Consider the following 22,391-nt stretch of genomic DNA (forward strand, 5'->3'; position numbering starts at 1 on the left):
ATATATATATATATATATTGTGTTGACAATGAAGTGCAATGTAAGTTTATCATGTTGTTGTTGCGAGATCTATATATACCACTTGATGTGGTATATATATAAATTAAATAGGAGAATAATCGACGAAGTGAAAAATAGAATGAGAAAAATCACACCGGAAAAGAACAACACAGTGGAACACACGGATTTACGTGGTTCGGCAAATTTTCTACGTCCACAAAGTTGCAGAGGATTTTACTACTTGAGGATTTTACACCAGTCGATCACCTCCACTTACAAACAGAATCTCTCACTCTCACTTCATTGCTCTCTCTTCTTCTCTCTTTTCTTGTCTCTCTACACCGAGATACACCGAAGAAACTCTACACCGAGATACACCGAAGAAAATAAATTTACAAGAAAAATAAATCCAATTTCTCTTCAGCCACAAGCCACCAAGAAGAAGCCAAGGGAGAACAATATTCTTCTTCTTTCTTCTTCCTTCACCGCAAGGAACTACCTCTTGCACATCTCTTCCTTCTATCCCGAGGAAGCCCGAAAAAGAAAACCGTGACTACTACTATTTCTGGGAGAGTCATTTGAAGTCTTTTATCATGAACAAGAGGAATCGAAAATATGCTTCACTTCCCAAAAGAGGAAGGCGGGAGTGGTTATTTGTGAAGATGTGTGACTCTCCAAAGCAAAGTAGCCGCCTAAACATAGTGGACCGGGCTCCATCGTTTCTAACAGATCAGGCCCCCGTTTAATCTTTGAATCATGAACCTCTCTTACAACCTATTTAATGTCGGATCAAATTTTGAGAACCTTGAATTTTATAATATTTATTTTTATTTCTATAATATGTTGAAATTGGGGCATCTGCATGCATGACACCCATTTCTTATGGATTTACCCCCATCTCAAACCAAAACTCTCATAAACAACATTCATTATGTGATAGGGTGCCTTTATATGGGGAGACGAAGCTGGCGTTTTTCATCTACCTGTGGCACCCGAAGACGAAGGGAACGAGATGGGTGTACGAGGCATTCCTAAGGCCTCTGGTGAGCCAGCACGAGCCCGATATTGAACAAAGGCTGCAGAGATACAGAGCACGAGCCGCCGATCTCCTCCTCTTCTACATCAAAAACTTCACCGAACAGGGCCGCTCCCTCTTCCTCGAAATGCTCCATTACATCACCGCCGGCTCCTCCAGCTCCACCTCCAGCTCCAAATCCAAGGTACAATTTTAAAGCATTTACATACATGCCACTCAACTTTTATGCATTGACATATGTAAGCTCCAGAATTTACTATTTCTTTACATAAATACTAAAACTTAATATTTTACAATTTTGCCTCTCTTCATACTTTTTCTACCTAATAATTTAAAAGAAATTAAGTATTTGATGATTTTTCCCTGAAAAATAATGCATGTTCTGCTCCTGCTAATATTTAAAATTTAATTTTCACATATATATATATATATATCACCTTAACTATGCATCAAAATGTGTATTTCACTTTTAAAAGTTAAATTTGGTTATATATTTGATGTGATATGAAATATTTGAGTGATAGAAATGTAAAATATAAAATTTTGGTATTGATGTAAATGTCCGAAAATAATAATCTAATTTTAATATAATTTTTGAAGACAAAACTTATTATTCAATTTTAAATAAATTGAATTTAGAACGGTAATACGAGGTAAATTTATTATAACATGATTTTAAATCTAGGGGCAAATTCTATTCCATAATAAAGAGATACTGGCCATGAAATATAAATTAAAATTATAAAACATTAATATATGTATTTATTTAAAAAAAAATCATCAAGAAATAACAATACGTCCTTTTTTTTAATTTCAGATTCGTTTGATTTATTTTACATTTCTAACATCTAAAATTTAATATTTACAGAAATACCACTAAATTTTTAATACCAAATCAAAAAATCATAAGAATTACGTGGAACGTACGTAAAAGTTCGTATTTTATAATCGTCACATGTCACATGAATCAAATTTCAATCAGAATATCTCTACCACAAAAAACAAAACCCTAAAATATTGCATTTCATTCCCCTCAATTTTGCAGAAAAATAAACGGTCTGAAGACGACCCCCTCGCAATCCGACGGTCAGAAAAAGAGAAGGACGATTTCTCTTACAGCCCCGAAGTAGAGGAGGCCTTCCGCGCCGCCCAGGGGACCCATCGCCGATCCAAACCCCATCGCTAGAATCATCAAAAGCCTTTTTTTTTTTTTTTTGAGCTTCCCTGTAAATAAATATTATGTACATAAATATTATTTTTCTATTTTTTTACAATTGTTGGACGATGATCGAACCCCTTTTTCAAACTATTTTCAATCATTCTTTGCATTAATTAAAAAAAAAAAAAACACTTTTTTTTTTCTGGCACTTCTATGATTCACAAATCGACACTTTTTTTTTCTGGCACTTCTATGATTCACAAATCGATAACACAGACTAGCAGAAAAAGTAAATAAGGGATGGGAATGGGATCACCGCGATTCGCCGGAGTTTGCGCAGCAGAGCAGCCGTGCAATGATCCTAAAGCAGCGGCGGAGCGGCCGGAAGGCTGCGGAGATCGCCGTCATGAGCCGCCGGAGATGCAGATTCCAGAAGGAGGAGGAGGATGATGTGTCGGCGGAGGAAGGGGTTAGCTGCAGATACGCGCACACCGCCTGCTTAACAAGCGGGTTTCGGATCTGGATCTCCGATCCGAAGGCGGTCGGAGAGGCGGCGCAGCTTCGCGGCGAGGAGGCTATCAGGTCTCGGATGCTCGTGTAGTCGGAGCTCCAATTAGTGAACTCCGGATCCTTATTCTCAGCCTGGGGGATATCGACTCCGGCGGGATCTATTTTCCGGCGGAAGGCCGGCGATCGCCGGTGGTGGAGCTTAAGGTCGCCGTTGGGAGCGGCGGCGGCGATGGTGGTGGGGGCTGACATCGGGAATTGAAATAACGATGGAAGAAGAATGGGAAATTGGGAGTTCCGGCGACGGTGAACGGCCGATTTTCCGGCGATCTCTGTCAGCCGAGCGTTTGGATTTTCTTTTTTGAGGATTATTGTGAATGACATGGTTTCTATTAGTAGTAGGGGGATGGGCGATTTTGGATCAGAACCGTGCGTTGTGAAAACGGACGGTGGGGAACGTTGATAGAGATCGATGGTTTGTTGGAGGTTGCCGGATGCTAAGATTGTGGGGGACGGGGCTGGGGTTTGTTAATTACGTACGTATCTTGAAATTATTTGTATTATGAATTATAATTTTTAGGTATAATTGTTTTTAAGGGATAATTACATACAAATCATCCCAAACTTTGATATTTTTAATATAAACATGCTGGTGACTTTTCGAACCGTACAACTAGAAAAATTATTACATTATGGCCGCGAAATACATGTTTGTCTTGATGATCGGTGTAGATCGGACAGCGTATGTATTTCAACATAAGCTGTCCATATAAAATAATTTTTTGTATAATTGATGTATTGTTTTTAGATATATTGAGAATTTCATAAAAAAATAAAAAAATATTTGTTGGAGTTTATTGATGACATATCAATTTGAATGGTGGTCAACCTTTTAAATTTATTTTATGATAAATGTAACTTATAATAAATAATATTACACTTAATTTTTAACAAATTTAAATGACATTTGCATGCAAACCACATAATTCTTATGCATTTATATATCTAATAACTAAACATTAATCAAATTTATATGGATATCACTTTAATTTTTACTATCACATAAAAATATTACTATTTTTATCTTTATAAAAGAGAAATGTCTTCTCATATATAATTTGATGTTATAAGTATAAATATTTAATTTTAAGTGTTAGATATATAAATATAGAAGAATCCTGTGGTATTTATTTACATTTTACTAAATATAAATACTTTCACATTTGTCTTATCATCTTTTGTTAGAATATCATATTTTCACATATGGCTCTGTAAAAATGAAAATAGGCTATAAAATATGCTATAGATGAATAACAAATTAATGAACATAATAGATAAATAATTATAATAATTAAATAAATCTTGATATTTTAGTGTAAAAAAAAAAAATTGTGTGGTATACCTGTAAATTCTCCCTTATTTTATTTTCAAGAATTAAATGCTTATGGTCAGTTCAACCTTGACACTTGTGGCTTCGCATGCGACGGGAGTTACTTTTCAACAGTTTTTGTTTTGCAGATTTGTATTTTCCAAGAAAATTTAACTCATAAAATTTTTTTCCTCCCATTTTTAATGTTTATATTATAAAATTGAAGATGTTTAAAATTTTTTTGACAGAATATTCTTTAAAACAATTAATAAAAATAATAAATAAAATGTCAAAATAATCCTCAACTATTTTAAAATTAAATTTTAGTTCTCCTTCTCCATAAGAACTATATAATTCTTAATTTAAAGAAATTTTGAATTATTTTGAGATTTTTATTAATTATAAGGCTAAGAAAATAGTTAGAAATTATTTTGGCATATTATTCTAAAAATAATATAAAATTAAATGAGAAAAAAAAAACAATTTATACAAGTTATTAAAATAAAATTTTTAAAGGCTTTAACAAATTTGTACTCAAATTATTGAATATTAATATTGTTTAAGTGAGTTACAGGAAAATATTTCTTAAAAGAGCTGAAGAGTCTAGTTCAAGTTAGCTGAAGTTTGACTCACGACCTTTTATTGTTGAGTCCCAAAATTTAAAATAATTAAAAAATTGCCGTTCGCTAAAGAAAAAAAATATCGAGTTTTAATGGGGACGAACTCTCACATCGTCGCCATTTTATTGCCACTAAGCTTCAAGTTAAATGGGGGTAAGAAAGTAATTAATGAAACTACTTTTTCATTGTAGAGCTGTAAGTCATTTATTACACTTTTAAAAAGTCACTTTTAAAAAATCGATTAATTCAAAAAAAAATTAAATAATTTACATGAAAAAAAATTAAATATATCTGTAGACAAGAAATTGGATCAAAATATTCTTACAAAAATTTGATCAAGATAAAATTTTAATTAATTAATTTATTTTTTAATTTAAAACTTTTAGAATTCATTCTGACCAAGAGACCATCTTCGGACCCATTTACTTTACTGGCATTTACATACGTGTCACAAAAATTTTATATATTTACGTATATAATGCCTAAATATTCATATTAATATCACTCAAATCTTTAACATCACAATAAAGATATCACCCTCACTATTGGTACAGGATAAATAGGTTTTAATAATTACACACAAATCTCAAGGAATGACCTGGATGCAATTTTTTTTTTTTTGAATAATGAACATTCAAACTTGAGTTAAAGATACTTCAAAACACAAATTTAAGCAGACTTGTAGTTAAACTGACTGTCTTGACAAAACAAACACAATGACGCAAAAATTAATCCAATCAGAGTCAAATCAAGCTCGGAATGACTCATTAAACTATTTTCAGAAACTTAAAGTGTCTAATTAAAAAGTCAAACACAATGCAAATCTGACAAACTTATAGTCGAATCGGGCATTTGACAAGAAGAATCAAATGAGCACAAGATCCCTTAATTACAACATCAATAAGACACTCAAATGTCCACACAATGTTGTTTAATCAAGAGAATCTCTCTAGATCCTCTAATGAAATAGTCAAGATTCCTTACTTATTTGTAAGGAGGTTTCTTCTACACTCTATTAAAAGAGCCTTACCACTCTCTTGAGAGGAGAGCCACACCTTGAACTAAAGGAATACTAGAACTTAAAGGAGAATAAATTGAGCCCCTGTGTTCTACATTGAAGGTCCAGTGAACGCCCCCCACTCCCACTGCCAATTGACTGTCCCTCGAACTCCATAAGGGTCACCTGCTCCTTATGACGAAATCTCTTTTGGAGTCATAACATGCATTATGAAATCCCAACACACATTATAGAACATTATAACACTCGTCAGAACAATAAGTAGTCCTATACACTGTGCAATGACTCAACCCCAAATGCAATGCAACTGCTCACCCAACATAAAATGTAAATTATCCAATGTGCGTTATATAGAGGTAGTTCGATACTTCTAACGGAGAAAACAGTGTAGTTCAGAAGCCTATACAAATTACATTGAATTACATTTCAAAGGACTTGAAAACATAAAACAGAAAATTAAGAACTTTTCCAGAAGGTAATTATATTTTACAAGGTACGAGAAGTAACAAAAAAATTTGATTTAAATTTCCTACAAAAATCGAGAGTTTTTAGCCCCTAAAAAAACATGGCAGTTTTTTTAGTCATTAAATAATACTATTTAATGAAAAACAATTTCTACATTTTTTTTTGATAAATAAGTTACTGTGCAGTCAGCTGGCTTGATCGAATCCAAGGTCGATTTTTGAGCTCAAACATGCCTATTTTGACATTTTTAGGATTGTTTAGACCACCTTTTTTTTGACATATCTCAATTTAAATTAGGAAATGTAAATGTATATGAATTCCCTATTTTAAAATTGTTTAAATTATCAAAATAACTATTTTATATATTATTTTATGCAGGCAGAGATATATATCGAGTGACATGGCCGACTCAGGTCCACCACCCTAACCTGATCTTCATCCGTCTTCCCCCTCTCCGCAACCTTTACCCAAACTACAGCTCGAGTGTTTGTTGCATCCATGGCCGCAACTCTGCTCCTATCCCCAAATCTTCCCCGCCAATTACTTACCACCCTCAGCCGAGCTCCGGCTAGAAGACAACAAACCTATTCCCTCCATCAGCGCACCCGCCGGCTTGTCCCAATCCACGCAATAACCACCCAGAAGGAGAAGGAGAACTCATCTTCCGCCGAAGAGATCACAAAGAAGTACGGCCTCGAGTTCGGCCTATGGAACGTACGCAACCAATTTGTCTTTCCTAAAATCTTATTTTATCACACCATTTCCAATTTCATTTGCTTGGGTTAGATATTTAGATCCGGGGAGGAAGAAAGGGGGACGAGGAAGAAATCAAAGACGGATGAAGCAAAGGAGCTGCTGGCAAAGTATGGAGGAGCGTACCTGGCGACGTCCATCACTCTATCGCTCATCTCCTTCGCTCTCTGCTATCTACTTGTCAGCGCCGGCATCGACGTCCAGGCTCTGCTCAGCAAGGTTTGCTTTCCTTTCACTGTAAGTTCAAATTGGAATGAGGGAGGAGGAATATTGATGGTTTGCTGCAGGTTGGGATTGCGGTGGATGAGACCGGGGAGAAGGTAGGAACCTTCGCGCTCGCTTATGCCGCGCACAAGGCGGCGTCGCCGATCAGGTTCCCTCCTACTGTCGCGCTTACCCCCATTGTCGCTGGTTGGATTGGGAAGAGGAAGACGGCCGCCGACAAGAAGGAGGAGAAGTGAATGGATGGGCTCTTCGTCTTCTCCTTCTTTGTTTGGCCTGTAGCTTTAGAAGGGAGCAAGTCCTGTAGATTGTATACAAGGTGAATAATTTTACAGCCAAATTAGGATCTTTGATGCTTACTTTCCTTTGTATTGCCATGAATGATGAGGTTTTACGGTGGAACAAAAATGTTTCAGAAATTGATGGCATATAGTGAACATCTATGAACAAAAAAATGCCATATATTGTTGCCAAAAAAAAAAAAAAAGAACCAACCATGAGATCTTTATTATCTAAATCGTCTTGCATCTTACAATCAAAGCGGATGAATTTGACTGTTTTGGAAATTTGTGTGTAAGGGCTTTATTGAACTATAGGGGATTTGAATATTAGAAAATAGTTGGGGAGAGATGAATGGCTGAAAGTTGAAACCTTTTTAGAACTTTACTGGGAAAAAAATGGTAAGAGTTCATCGGCTGTACATGACACTACTGGGCTATTTTGATGGTCCGCACTTCCTGCATTGTAGGAGCTCATTATAGCTAACCGCTTCTAAGTATGGGATCATAGTATTTGTAGTTTTTATTGACACGGAGGATTCGAAATTTAGACTGTAATTCTTCGGTGGCTAGAACTCATCTTTGGGTATTGTGTTTGAGTTGGGTGAATCAGCGGCATTTGATGGCGTATCGGACTCAAAATTCAAAAAATCATCAGGATTTCCATCCCATTGGTCAGCTTTGAGAAAGGTAAAGGCCCAACATTATGCTTATATAAAAAAAGGGGGGGCATTTACGTACATACCACACCAGTCTTATTTATTGACATATCTATCATCTAAACTCTCATAATTTTTAATATCATATAAAAAATAACACAATTTTTTCATTTTTAAAAGTGAAATACACCTGCAAATATCAAACGTCAGGTGTTAGATATGTAAATACATAAAAATGGTATGGTATATATAAATTTCCCAGAAAAAAAAGAAATAAAAATTGGGTCTAAAAATCTCGATCAAAAGTTAGTTTAGATAAGTTTTAGAAATCTAGGACTTACTCTAAGATATGTGTAATATATGAATAATCAATTGATTTTTATATTACATTTATCTCAAAATAAATTGAAATTTATCCAGATGAAATTATGAGCAGGAATTGAACAAGAGAGACTGCTGTAAGAGGACAAAAGATGGTAGAAGTAAACTTCTTTGGAGACAGGATGAGAAGGATACATGGTGTATTCCACAGATCTGTCATGCTGAACACTGTATCCGAAGCTAACCAGTAGTCTGAATAAGTCTGCAAAAGCCAATATGCTATTCAATATCCTGCTCCATACGGCAACAATTACTAATGCTTCAGAATATTCTTATTTTATCCCAAAAAAGAGAAAGATTTACATACATACCACTTAATTCTTATGTATTTACATATTAACAACCTATATTTCAATTTTTACATATTTGTCACCTTGCCGAAAAAGTGCATTATGTATGAAAAAGTGCATTTCACTTTTAAAAGTTAGAATAGTGGTATTTTTTTATGTGATAAAGACTTGAGCGGTATAAATGTGAAAAAGTGCATTTCACTTTTAAAAGTTTAAAATAATGGTATTTTTTATGTGATAAAGACTTGAGCGGTATAAATGTTGAAAATAAAGTATTGTTTTTAGATATGTAAATACGTAGGTATTTGATGTTATGTATGTAAATGCACCACAAAAAAAATTGATAATGATAAAACACACACACAAAGTACAGTACGCTTGTAGACTAGTTGAATTATGATACTCTTCTGGGTTTATGATGGGTATGATTTTGGAATGATTAATAAAGGTCGAACAATATTAATTTTTGCTTTAGTATATGATTTTGTTATTGCCAATACTTTAATCAAGAAAATATTTAAGCATACTATTACTCATAAGAATGGACGTGATAAAACATAAATTGATAATTTTCTTATGAGAAGAAGAGATTGTTGAGAATGTAAATATTGTGAGATCATTCCAAGTGAGAATTTACGTATTTAACATCGATTATTAGTTCTGGATTTTAAAATGATGAGTTGTAAAATAAAAAATACTAGGAATCATTGTCATAGAATTGATGAGACAACTAAAAGATGCAAATAAAAATATTTTCATGAGTAAAGTTCAACATTTCAAGATTTAGGATGTTCATGAAGTAACAAACTTTATGTGGGATAATGTAACAAATACTATTAAACAAGTAACAAAAGATATTTGGAGAATTAAAATGAAGGTTTCTATAAATAAAAAATAGTTATGGTGGAATAAAAATATGCAATAAAAAATAAAATATAAAAAATTACGTTATAAAAATTGGTTTAAATGTTAAAGCTTAGAGAACTGTTAAAAATATAAAATATCCAGTAGAAAGTTTAAGAAAACAATCTATGATGCTAAAAATTCAGCTTTTAGTGATATTTATAATAGAACTAATGTGTATTAAATATGAAAATAAAAAAATATTTAACAAAAGTGGTGAGTTATTTTGATAAAATTTTCAATAAAGTTTCTGAAAATACGATCGAGCTTAGTGATTTAATATCGTTAATAATAATAATATATTTCATTTTTACCGTTGCATTAATAAAAAAAAATGATGATACTTTAAAGAAATAAAGGGTGAAAAGTCTGTAGGACCTGATGATATCCCAATTAAAGTGTAGAAATATTTAAGAGATTTGGGAGTTCCTTTGCGTACTAAACTTTTTAATATTATTTTAAAAATTTGAGGAGTGGAGGAAGAGTATTTTGATCCCAATTTTTAAGATTAAAGATGATGCACAAGAACATACAAATTATAGAGAAATTAAGTTGAAGTGTCATACTTTAAAATTGTAGCAGAGGACAATTGAACACAAAAATTTCTCATAATTAGTTTGGATTTATGCCGGGCAAGTAGACTATGACAGCTATACATTTATTGAGAGGTTTGATGGAGAAGTACAGAGAGAATAAGAAAGATCTACATATGATTTTTATTGATTTAGAAAAAATATACAATAAGGTTCCAAAAAATATCCTCTAGAAAGTTCTAGAGAAGAAAGTTGTTGATATGACTTATATTCAAGTCATGAAAGATATGTATACTAGAGCTGTCACTTGTACTCAAACAGGAGGATTGACCAAATATTTTTCTATTTTAGTTGGATTACATTAGGGATAAGTTTTAAGCCCATATCCTTTTGCTTTAGTTATGGATGCTCTTACTAGACATTTAGAGGAGGAAGTACCTTGGTGTATGCTTTTTGTTAATGATATTTTTAGGATAAGACTAGAGAAATAGCTCAGGAAAAACTTGAATTATAGAGGTTTACTTTGGAGTCTAAAGATCTTCATTTGAGTAGAACTAAAACTGAATACATGGAATGTAATTTTAGCAGTAGTAGCTCTAAGGACACAATTCTAACTATGGGTGATCAAATTATTAAAATGCGTGAACATTTTCAATATTTTGGGTCTATTGTTCAAAGTGATGGTGATATAGATGGGGATGTTATTAGTAGAATTCAAGTTGGTAGGTTGAAGTGGAGGAATGCTTCACGCCCATTGTGATAGAAAAATACCGCTTAGGCTAAAGGAAAATTTTGTAAGATAGCAGCGAGACCTGCAATGCTCTATGGCTCAGAATGTTGGACTTTAAAAGAGAAGCATAAACTAAGTTTAGTGTTGCTGAGATGAAAATGTTTACATGGATGAGTGGCTTTACATTTAGAGACAAATTGAGAAATGAATATATCCGTGATAGGGTTGGTGTAGCTCAAGTGGCGGATAAAATTAGAGAAAGTCGTCTTAGATGGTTTAGTCATTTTAAATGTCGACAATCTGATGATTCGGTTAGGAGAGTAGTTGGATTCGATTTATGTTAAGAAAGACAAAAATAGACCTAGAAAGACTTGGACATATTGTATAAAAATGATCTTAAGTTATTAAAGTTAAATGAAAATATGATACTCAATAGGATGCAATGGAGAAAAAGGATTCATGAAGCCGACCCAATTTGGTGGGATAAAGGTTTATTGTTGTTGTTATTGTTGTTACATGGAGAAAGTTTCAACTGTGCAAGGATATACTATCAATCATGGCACTGGTGTCAAGTACAAGACTCCTATGAAAATTTTAATCGAAACTAGATTTAATTACTACATTAATATTCACTACTAGATTTTTGATTCACTGTAGACTCAAAAAAGAAAGGGACATTTACATGCATGCCACCCAACTGCTATGTATTTACATGTATAACACCTAAATTTTATTGTTTCCATTAATATCACCCAAATCATTCATATCACAAAAATTTCCAACATTTTAACTTTTAAAAGGTAAAATAAACCTTTTCACGCATAGGAAAGGTGGCATGACATGTCTGTCAAAATTAAAGTTTCAGTGTTAGATATGTCAATGCATAGGAATTGAGTGGTACGCATCTAAAAATTCTAAAAAATTTAGGAATGCAAGCTTTTAAAAGTCTTTCCAATGAAACAAACACCATCTTGTCCATAAAAGTATTAGTGTTTCTAAATCATCTTGTAGAACATATTTTAGACATGCAAACTTTATTTGTCATATCCCTACTAGTATTTCACTAAAAACAATTGCATTAAAAAGAGTAAACACTTTTTAATGAATAATAATATCAATAATCTAGAATAAATTCTCCAGTAGGGCCCTCAGGATTAGGTCACGTTCACCTATTGGAATACTTCTCAAAACTTTGAATCTAGGATCTAATGGTTAATTGGCATACCAAAGGATCCTTAGCTTAAGACCGTCATCATTTGGTCATTAAGACTTGTGACATGATATCTCACATTACCACACTATGACATTAAATCTGTAAGAAATATAGAGAACCCTAAATCAGGATCTTTACGGGCCATAAATTGCATCTGCTGTGCTGTTCGGGTTAGTTCCCAACTACTATTAGATGCCTGAGGCTAGCATCTACCAAGTGGGGGTATTGTTTTTTTAGACGTAATTGTAATGCCTCTTTCTGAGGAGGTACGGACCAAAATGTACTAACAATAAAATCTATGGTCAACCCAAAAGTTTGATCATTAGGCTTGCAAACGAATCAAGCATTCAATCGGCTCAGCTAGATTAGAGCCCATTTATGATTATTTAATAAATTAATACTCTGTCAAAGTTTTGAGAAAAATATGTTGAAATATGAATAGACAATGCCTTCTTCCTTTGCTTTCATTCCATTAAATAATAATCTTACAATCTATTTTAGGTACAAAAGAAAGTGCATAACCTACTTTAGGTAACTTAATAATACATATTTCTAATCTAAATATTCAGCTAATATGTAAATAAATCAGAATAAAAATATTGGAAATAAGAAAACTTCTAATTATAGAAAACTCTTAATTTAACTAACCCGATTTCCATCCTTCATGATTGACATCCCCACCTCAAATTGATGTTGATTGATCAGAAAACAATAATTTGCCAACAAGAAGCTGATAACATTGTCGGGACAAAAAATCCTCAAGTTGTCGAAACCGAGAGTGCCGAAGCCTGAGAATATCGAAGCCTGAGAGCGCCAAAGCCCGAGTGGCTGAAGCCTGAGAGTGCCGAAGCCCGAGAGGTTGAAGCTTGGAGTGCCGAAGCCCAAGAGTGTCGAAGCCCACAAATAGGATTCAGTTACACGATCCAGATGCTATCGATCATAGCATATAAGTAGGATTTGTGTCTTGTTATAACGACATACCTGTATGAAAATATCAAGAATCGCCCTTCAAGACACCAAAGAACGACACTTTCAAATATAAACGATGCTCCAACCCAAACCAGCGTCAGATCCCACGAACGTGAAACCCTAGAAAAGCGAAAACCCGACAAATCCGAAGCGGAGAAAATTGTAAACGATAGGAGATGCCTGATTGTCACCGAAGAATTCAAGTTGGTGATATAGACGAGGGTTGAAGTGGAGGAATGCTTCGGGCATATTGTGCGATAGAAAAGTACCACTTAGACTGAAAGGAAAATTTTATAAGATGGTGGTGAGACTTACAATGTTCTATGATGCAGAATGTTGGCCTTTAAAAGAGAAGCATAAAACTAAGTTAAGTGTTGTCGATATGAGAATGCTTAGGTGAAGAGTGACTTTACTATTAGAGACAAATTGCGAAATGAATATATTTGTGAAAGCGTTGGTGTAGTTTCAATGGTGGACAAAATTAGAGAGAGTCGTGTTAGATGGTTTGCTCACATTAAATGTCGACCATCTAATGATTCAGTTAGGAGAGTAGATGTTTTTTATTCGACTTATGTTAAGACAGACAGAGGTAAACCTAGAAAGACTTGGGCATATTGTATGAAAAATGATCTTAATTTATTAGAACTAAATGAAATATGACACTCAATAGGAAGCAATGGAGAAAAAGAATTCATTTAGTAGACCCCACTTAGTGGGAAAAGGCTTGTTGTTGTTGTTGTTGTTGTTGTATAATAGGAAGTAAATAAACTAATCAAAAGTTTACTAAGTTGTCCCAATCAAATCTTCTAGGATCTTATTAGATCTCCTCCAAAATCTTTCAAATTTCCACAAAAATCAACTCAGAGAATAGGTTAAGAATCTACTTCTTTTTAATGATATGATTTCTATCTAAGGATATTGGAGATGAAAAGTGGTCAAAGAAGATTTTTAATTAGAGGGAGGTTTTTTTTTTGTTGTGTCTCTTATCATATAAGGAAATTTTATGGCAGATACAACAATAATTGTTTTTATCATAAAACAATAGAAAAATAAAGAGGAAAATCTTCAAAAGGGAAGGAGCACCATAGCAAGCAGAACCATAAAGATTATGACTCAGGAATGAAATAGATTATACTAAATCTCTAAGTGATACAAATGGTGTTCTTGTTTAGATGAGAAACAATATAGGGTGTTAGCACAGTTTGAAGTTGTCAAGTTAGGTGCATAAATGGTATGACTAAAACATTGATAGGAGTCGAGCATATACTAAACCTTAAAAGGGATTTAATATCTCTGAATGTTCTTGATAAAAAATGATTTAAATACATGGGAACTATAAGTCCTTAAAATTTGGAAGTATGGATTATTTGCCCTGAAAGCAAAAAAGAATTGGTGGATTCTATGTGTTATGAGGTGCAATTTTGTGTGAAGCGGCAACGAAACATACCTCTCCCATTTGAAGCCTTTTATGGATGGATTGACGAGAAGATTCTCCTCCTCCAAAGATTGTAGTGATGATTCCGACAATTTGAACTTCATTCACCCTAAACGGTCCGTCAGTTGGCTCTTCACCTTGTCACCTCATCTGTCCCCCGATAGTGATGAAATCCTTAAACTTTGCGGCCTTTGATAAGTTCCTCCACTAGGTTCTGAAGATGGAGACACTTCTCTGTGTCGTGCCGTTGATTTCGATGGTAGTTGCAATACTTGTTTGGATTTCGAATAGCAAGTTCGACCTTCATTGATGGGATTTCTTGGAATACTCTTTATTATGTATGGCTGTTACTAGTTCAACCATCGAGACATTTAGCAAGGGTAAGCCCTGCATTTCCCGATGCACATGTGGTCGCTCGTAATATCAAAACGCCCGCCGGTTTGAACTCCGATTATGATTGTAATGGCCTCGGCTCTCCCGCAATCTCGGGGTGTTGCTGTGGTACTAACGGCCGGAGGAGTTCTGATTGCCCCCTCGTCTTCTGCCCTTAATCCTCTCTTCCTCTTCTTTCATTGTGAAGAGAATGATGCCAACTTGGCTGCGGCGGGGTTGGTACAAGATTCTTCGCCAGCGATACGGCTGTTGGACATTTCCAACATCCCGAAAAAGGACTTCGGTTCCAGCATTTTTTGGTCATACTTGAAACGAACATCTCTAACCCCTTGGGCCAAAGAAGTCTGGGCTATCAATGGCTTAAAGTCTTGCACTTCTAAGATCTTTTAAAAAAAAGTGCTGTAGGATTGCAAGTTTTCGTTCTCCCCCTGCTTGATCTGCAGCAGAGCACACGTCTTCTTCCTCGGCTTCTGCAAATTGGAAAAGTGCGCCAGAAAAAAGTTTCCTAAACTCAAAAAAGGTCTGGATGATTATGATCGGTAGAGCGTGGAACCAGTGAAGAGCCGATTCCTTAAGTGTCATTAGGTAATAACGACATTTGATGACATTGCTGATCCGAAGTATCTTGATTGACGACTTAAAAGAAGCTAACTAGTCGATTAGATCACTTTTCTCCTTGTAAGGGTCTAGATGAGGGACCCTTATCTTCGCTCGTGCTACCGCTTCCACAATCTGTCAAGTGAAGGCGCTAACAGCGGCCGGTTGAGTAGGTGCTTCAACTCGTTCCACCCCATGACTAACCATCGGTGTAAACCCAGTGCTGGCCATTTTCCTGGGAATATCTTTCACCTTCAATCAGTTGATTATTGGCATGTGCGATGGGCGCGGGCAGATGCTTTAGGGAACCCTTTGAAGGCAAGTTCCCTAAAAGCCCACTTCAAGAATCGATGACTGATCGTTGTTCTTCTACAAAATTGTTTGTTAAGGAATTTCGAACTGGCTCGTCATCTGATCCCATAATTCTTGAACATGTCATTGGATTTCTCAGTCCACTGATTTTTTATTGAAACCCATATGCAAGGTGTCCCTCTGATGTGTTTTTGCTTTGTAATTTGCTCAGCTTCTCATCTGAGGCATGTCCACACTCACTGCACCACCTTTTAGGATGTTGAATCCTAGATTGTCTTTGAGAAGATGCCCCGAGAGTTAGAGCTGAGAGGAGAAAAGTGAGAGGGAGAGAGGAACCAGGAGTGTCAAGAAATCCTCATATCCAAAAGTAAAAGAATCAAAATGTCCCTTTATTGATGTCACGACCTTCAATTTATGGGAGTCATTGGATACAATTGCATATAAGGAAAGAAGAATTTCTATAACTGTTTGAATGATTGTATAGAGACTATATAGTAATGAAAGTAAAAGTTGGCTTCTGGTCAATCATGTAAAGCCCTGAGGTCGGTTAGCTATGTCGATCGATTACCATATGTGTATGTCGATCAACTGTGACGACCGACAATATCTTCTTATAGAGATCAGGTTGTTAGACCAGGACATGGGTATTCGATTGCGATCATTTGAAAATCAACTTTTTTACTCAAAGATTCCATCGACGGGAATCTTCACCGACCGGAATACTATTTTGGTCAATTGAGCTGCAAAGTCGATCGACTGCTTGCTAGAAGATTTTCTGTCATGTCGTCTGGAACTTTATTTGTACAATTCTATTTTTTGTTGTTCCATCTCCTCAGGATTCGTGCTATCATTTTTGTAGTATACAATTATAATAGCTAACTTAAGGATAAATAGAAATTTTCATTGGTTTTTCAATAAAATTAGATTTAAAAGTTTGCTACAAAATTTGTAATTTTGTATTACCTCCAAGTCAAAATTTAAACCTAATTTAGATTTAAATTCATCCTCTTAAATTCTTACAAATCGAAGAGGAATATACAAAACCAAAATATTCAGGCTTGGTGCGTGTGCATGAGAAGACATGAATATGTTTGAAGCTTGGCTATCATAAGAAATTAAAATGGATGCTTTTGACTTAAACATAGGGAAAAAAGATTTAAAAAGTAAAAAAGCATATATTTGAGAAACAAAAATTGCATTAAGTTGATGGTTGCTGCTTAAAAAGGATGGATAAATTATGGCACTTACATCTGCATAAGGAGAAACAACCTTCATCATTCCATCCATGTAATCCTGTGGAGCATTTGAATCTGCGTTAATTCTCTCGAAGCCATCGACCATAAGCTTCAATTCCCTTTCTGTGCTTTGGTCAGTCAATGCTGGAGCATCTGAATGCTCATTGCAGCCAGATTTTGATGCAGAAGGGAGATTTGGTGATGTCTCAATGCCATTCATCTCCTCAACATTTTCCTCAAATTGACTGAGAACAACAGTCAAAAAAGGACCAAAGTGTTTCAATTTTATGAGCATAAATCAAAGATATCACCATCCAAATTTCTAGCTGAAGTTAGAGAAGTTAAGGGCATGTTTGGGATCAATTTTGTTTTTATTTTTTCCCTTTTTTTAAAAAACATGTTTGTTTACTGTATTTTTAATATATTTTTTATTTTTTTGTTGCTAAAAACATTTGAGTGTTTTAAAAAAATAATCATATCTTAATCAAACATGTTCATTTTCTAAAAAGAAAAAATAGAAAAAAAAAGTGATCCCAAGTGAATCCTAAATATTTTAGCTGAGTGATAAGGCAGCTGTTACCTGATTAAGTAAACATCGATTGGACCCATGGTGCTTCTAAGTACCATTCTATATCTCCTCTGGGTATAGTCAACAGCCTGCTTATGCATGAGGTTTAGAAATCATGGCCTAAAGCATACATAGAGCAGCAAGCAGGCGGACCAAAGAAAGTGTAACTCCAGCATTACTTCAAGCCTACCTCTTCAGGATCTGGGACTTCCATAGAAGTGCCTTGCGGTGCTTTTATAGCCATAAGTGTTTGATTCTATAAAAATAGAGGAAAAATATTTAAACTGAAAGACTTGACATGGAGAAAATTTAAGAATTTTTTTATGTCAAATATTGTTAGGCATATTAGTAGACAATAATTACAAATAACAAATCAAACCTGAAAGCATGGCAGGTTATTGACATCCTCTTGAGTCACATAAAGCCATCTGTAAGTGTTCAAAGGACATGAAATTTAGTATCGATAAAATATACATTCAAGTGACATACTTTACATACAGAGAACAAGTCATAGGCACATCCAATTGTATTATATGGGGCATTTATTGGTGAACTTACTTCGAGCTATTTTCATCTTCATTTAGTTCCCTTATCCGTTCTTTCATTTCACTGTAAGAACCTTCCAAATTAGGCTGGACAAAAAATAAATCTCTATGGATATTCATGATATAATGAATAACATACTTAATACGAACATCCAGATTAGACTCTTGCAACGCAAGGCTCTCAACCTCAGCCTGAAGAGAAGGGTACATATCAATAAAGAAAAAGATAGTCTATAGCATTTAAAATCATAAATTACAGAAGTTAAAAGTCGCACTTCTAGAACAATAATAGGGAAAAAATTGAGAGTACAGATGAATTTAATAAAAAAATTCCACCAAACAAATCCTGCCAATTTGCAAAAGTAACTTCCAAATAGCATTACCAAAATCTTAAATAACACAACATCAACTTTCATTCTAAATGTTTTGTTGAACTCTCAATGATTTAATAGAAGCAAGTGTGAATAAATGAATTCATTTTTTTTTTGGATCGAGTTTGAATTTCATAAATAGGCAAGATTTGGATGTTTCAGACAATTTTTCCTAATATTTTTAACATGCCTGTAATTCTGAAACTTCGTCATCTTCACCAGGTCTCAATTCAAGTCCCCTGTTAAAAATCTGATCTTTAATTTATTTTCAATACTTAAGGTTAAAGATCCTAAAAGAACATTCAAGAAAAGTAAAAATGAGTTTACTTCCAGCGGATTGTGTTTCTGTGTTTCTTCTCTATCAGTCCAACTCCCTCTAAAACATTTGTGATGTCATAAAGACGCCTCTTTGGCACCTACATAACAATACTTTCATATGTCTCATACTTTTATTTTTATATACTTTCCATCAATTTACTCCAATAAAAAGCAAAGAAATATGTAAGTCTAACCTTCAAAGTATCAGCAGCTTTGTTAAGGTCAAGAACGCCATCATGAGCACTTTTAAGCAAATTGAGGACTTTCCTGGTCAACAGCCCTAACAGGTACAGCGTTTTAGTAAAAAAGAGAGAGAACCATTTTTTCTGTAGTTTCAAACACTTAGAGCCTAAGACTGAATACACTAATTTAAAAAAGTAAGCATATAAGAAATCTTCTCAAAAAAATGCTTCAACAGCCCCAATAGATGCAGAGCACTTCGATAAAAAGAGAAAAACCTGATTTTTTTGCTCTAGTTCCAGATTTTAAAACTGGACGCATTAATTTAACAAAGTATGCACATAAGAAATCTTCTCTAACAAATGCTTCATGTTTAAGTAATCACATCAATTACCTAATGAGCTGTCAAATCGGCAAGTAGAAGCTGGAGTTAGAAGATTGCTAGAAGAAGGATCTACAAAAGGGTGTAGATCTGCATATCAAAAGTAAGACTGAGCTAACTGCAAACCTCATTAATAACCACAATTAAAAAGAAAAAGTTAAATACATACCATTCAATTTCTATGCATTTACATATCTAACATCTAAAATTCAATTTTTACATATATGCCACCTTATTTTTTTATGTAATATAGATATTTGGGTGTTATAAATGTATAAAATAAAGTTTAGATGTCAGATATATAAATACATGAGAATTGTGTGGTATATATGTAAAAACACCTAAAAAAAACTATCAATTGATGAAAGATTAAGGCACTGTCAAAAGAAAATTCCATTTAGGCTGATAGTGGATAGAGTACAGAATAACGCCAAGAAATAAATAACATAATGGTTAAGTTAATGGAGAAGCATTGTCTCACCTGCATTTGACAAAGGTGTCCAAGGTTCTGATTTATAGTACTTGAGAACTTTGGCTTTACCCTTATCCCTTCCCTCAATCCGTAATACTGGTGTGAGAAGAGAACAGCTTGCTACCGGAGTGCATTCAGGGGGATTTGCCAAAAATTGATTTGATTCATCAGCATCAACATCTTCACTGTCAGCTTTTCGCTTTGACTGAAAATGAAAAGCCATAATTGTAGGATAGTCCACAATAGCTGAGAAATATTCTAAAGCATTGTGAAGGATTTCGTGGGGCATAAAGATTATTGAAATGTGAAAAATTTTCTATTACATGCTATATTCAAAATAATTCTTATGCATATGAAGTTGGGCATCGTGAGCTATTTGAAAACTACACATTTGCTTCAATTAACAATTTTCCTTAAAGCATATACATGTATACTCTTGAGAAATTAGGGCGAAGAAAACAGGAAATCGACACAAATCCAGAAGAACACGCAGAGATTTACGAGGTTTGACAAAAATTACTACATCCTCGGGAGCATAGCGGCGATTTCCTTTTCAATATTCAAAAAATAATACAGAATACAAAATTTAGCCCACCTAGGGTTACATGCAAGACATATATATAACCTTATAGTATAATACGTAATTACTTAAATTACCTCTGTACCAAACCGCGGGTGTTGCCCCGCACCCCCAACCCACATAATGAAACTCCCCCAATTGGACAGATCCTTCCGCTCCACTCCGCTCGTGGGCACTACTTTGCTCCAGCATCTGTCCCATTTATGGTATATGAGTCACACCTAACAAATCTTCACCTTGGCGAATATCCAACCCCTTTAGAAAAAATACATATACCCAACAAATCTCCGCTTTAGCGAATATCCAACCCCTTAGGAGAAATACAGATGTCTGACAAATCTCCACCTTGGCGATGTGGTTAGCCACCACGCTTCCGCTGCGCCCTTGCTCCCTCCAACCAACTAAATTCCAAGAGACACATATCTTCAATTCCAAGAGACATCTCTTCATTCCAAGAGACTCCAAATTATGGTATTATGAGCCATACCTAACAAATCTCCATCTTGACGAATATCCAGTCCCTTAGGAGAAATACAAATACCCAACACATCTCCACCTTGGCGAATATCCAACCCCTTAACAAAAATATATCATGGAATTTTTTATGCACAAATGTGAGTTGGACTACTATTTTAAATAATCTCTTAATTAAGATAATTAAGTTTCCAAGAAAAAATGACATTCTTTTAATTAAATTTTCCTTAATTAAACTTTCCAGAAATCATTTTCCTTAACTTTCAAGAAGAGCTTCGCTTTTCTTCTCAGAAAAGCTTTGTTTTCGTTTTCCAGAAAAAACTTTTTTTTTCTTTCAGAAAACTCTGCTTTCCTTCTCAGAAAAGCTTCGCCTATGCATTCCTTCCAGAAAAGCACCGCTTCCGCTTTCCTTCTAGAAAAGCTTCGCCTTCGCTTTCCTTCCAAAAAAGCTTCGCCATAGCTTTCCAGAAAAGATCCTTTTTCCTTTCGAAAAGCTTCGCTTTCCTTCTCAGAAAAACTCCGCATTCCAGAAAAGCTCCTGCAATTCCGAAAACTGCGCCTGCAGTTCCGCGTCTTGGAATTTCACAAAAGGGCGAAATACCAATTTCCTTCCAATCGGGTAGCCTCCAGCTTTTTTTTTTCCGAGTGCCGCAACATATTTTCTTTCCTTGCCTTTCCTGAGTCCTGGAATATCTCCATAATATCTCCACGCTAAATTTCATTTTCCGCGAACTTTCCTTTTCTGCGTGAATTTCCTTTTCCCGCATTCTCGCTTCCAATTTTGCTCCTCTACCGCTCCCTCCGCCGCTTGAACACCTCAGTCTTTCGCAAAAAATCACGAAAATCCTCCGCATCAGCCTCCTTCGGGAAAGAATCGGACCGTAGACCGCAACCTTCTCTTCACGAAAAAACCCCGCTCCAGAATTCTTCCCGAGGGAACTGCTCCTTCCGCGATCTCTCGCTTCACGAATAGATCCTTCGCGAGAGCTTCTTCCTTCGCTATTCAGATCCCTGACCTTCGTTTAGTCCCTTTTACAGCTTTTCGAAGCCTGCTCGCAAGTCGTTGTTGACCTCACTTTTGGTTGAGGTCTAAAAACTTCTTTAGTAGCCTAGGTCTAGCCATAGGACTTTCCTATTGACTAGTCTTAGAAAACTAGAAAAGGTATCATCACCATTAGAAATTCAAAACTCTTCTCTTTACTCAACTTGAAGTTCCACATATTGATCTTAACCTCTAGCACTTAGTAGGAAAGATCATTATGAGGGAACTCAAGGAAAGTTCCTATAGGACTACTTGGCCTTAGGATTCACCCTGGGTGTTGGTTTGGAGTTAAGGTATACCATACCCCCACAATACCCTGGCTAAGATCAATACATGAGAGCCCAAAATGGGGATTTCATTGATCCATGGTTCATTTAGAATG

General features: G+C 34.9%; 4 protein-coding genes across 5 annotated transcripts in view; 2 read left to right on the forward strand and 2 right to left on the reverse strand.

The window, feature by feature from the left end:
- Positions 1-2,264, forward strand: part of LOC110019859 (putative HVA22-like protein g) — an 8,474-nt gene extending 6,210 nt beyond the window's left edge. The window contains exons 5-6 of the mRNA XM_020717718.1: positions 941-1,220; positions 2,082-2,264. Coding sequence (XP_020573377.1) covers positions 941-1,220; positions 2,082-2,222 — 421 coding nt within the window. The 3' untranslated portion in view covers positions 2,223-2,264. The remainder of the gene's footprint in view (positions 1-940; positions 1,221-2,081) is intronic.
- Positions 2,265-2,429: 165 nt separating this feature from the next.
- On the reverse strand, positions 2,430-3,299 carry LOC110019860. The gene has a single exon (XM_020717719.1). It carries the CDS (start codon positions 3,084-3,086, stop codon positions 2,508-2,510), a length of 579 nt encoding a protein of 192 aa, XP_020573378.1. The 5' UTR covers positions 3,087-3,299; the 3' UTR covers positions 2,430-2,507.
- Positions 3,300-6,580: 3,281 nt separating this feature from the next.
- Positions 6,581-7,541, forward strand: LOC110019866. Its single transcript, XM_020717727.1, has 3 exons — positions 6,581-6,888; positions 6,961-7,146; positions 7,215-7,541. The coding sequence occupies exons 1-3, from the start codon at positions 6,673-6,675 to the stop codon at positions 7,386-7,388; spliced, it is 576 nt and encodes a 191-aa protein (XP_020573386.1). The 5' UTR covers positions 6,581-6,672; the 3' UTR covers positions 7,389-7,541.
- The window catches only part of LOC110019865 (transcription factor E2FA-like), a 43,482-nt gene continuing 28,465 nt past the window's right edge, over positions 7,375-22,391 (reverse strand). Inside the window, exons 2-14 of one of the 2 annotated variants that reach the window (XM_020717726.1) lie at positions 19,923-20,118; positions 19,454-19,531; positions 19,074-19,159; positions 18,889-18,977; positions 18,752-18,800; positions 18,330-18,382; positions 18,204-18,254; positions 18,025-18,073; positions 17,836-17,901; positions 17,658-17,734; positions 17,091-17,322; positions 8,603-8,669; positions 7,375-7,450 (exon numbers count right to left, since the gene is read on the reverse strand). In XM_020717726.1, the coding sequence (XP_020573385.1) occupies positions 7,449-7,450; positions 8,603-8,669; positions 17,091-17,322; positions 17,658-17,734; positions 17,836-17,901; positions 18,025-18,073; positions 18,204-18,254; positions 18,330-18,382; positions 18,752-18,800; positions 18,889-18,977; positions 19,074-19,159; positions 19,454-19,531; positions 19,923-20,118 (1,095 nt within the window). In that variant the 3' untranslated portion in view covers positions 7,375-7,448. Of the gene's footprint in view, positions 7,451-7,720; positions 8,107-8,602; positions 8,670-17,090; positions 17,323-17,657; positions 17,735-17,835; positions 17,902-18,024; positions 18,074-18,203; positions 18,255-18,329; positions 18,383-18,751; positions 18,801-18,888; positions 18,978-19,073; positions 19,160-19,453; positions 19,532-19,922; positions 20,119-22,391 lie in introns of those variants that run through there. The other variant, XM_020717725.1, reaches the window with a different exon arrangement.

Source organism: Phalaenopsis equestris, unplaced genomic scaffold (assembly GCF_001263595.1).
Source record: "Phalaenopsis equestris unplaced genomic scaffold, ASM126359v1 Scaffold000084, whole genome shotgun sequence".
Classification (NCBI taxonomy): Eukaryota; Viridiplantae; Streptophyta; class Magnoliopsida; order Asparagales; family Orchidaceae; genus Phalaenopsis; species Phalaenopsis equestris.

Excerpts from the sequence above, each read along its gene's own strand:
- LOC110019860 (XM_020717719.1), bottom strand. The coding sequence starts at position 3,086 with ATGTCATTCACAATAATCCTCAAAAAAGAAAATCCAAACGCTCGGCTG.
- LOC110019866 (XM_020717727.1), top strand. The coding sequence starts at position 6,673 with ATGGCCGCAACTCTGCTCCTATCCCCAAATCTTCCCCGCCAATTACTT. Across the intron at positions 6,889-6,960 it reads TCGAGTTCGGCCTATGGAAC|ATATTTAGATCCGGGGAGGA; the intron begins GTACGCAACCAA and ends TGCTTGGGTTAG. Across the intron at positions 7,147-7,214 it reads TCCAGGCTCTGCTCAGCAAG|GTTGGGATTGCGGTGGATGA; the intron begins GTTTGCTTTCCT and ends GGTTTGCTGCAG.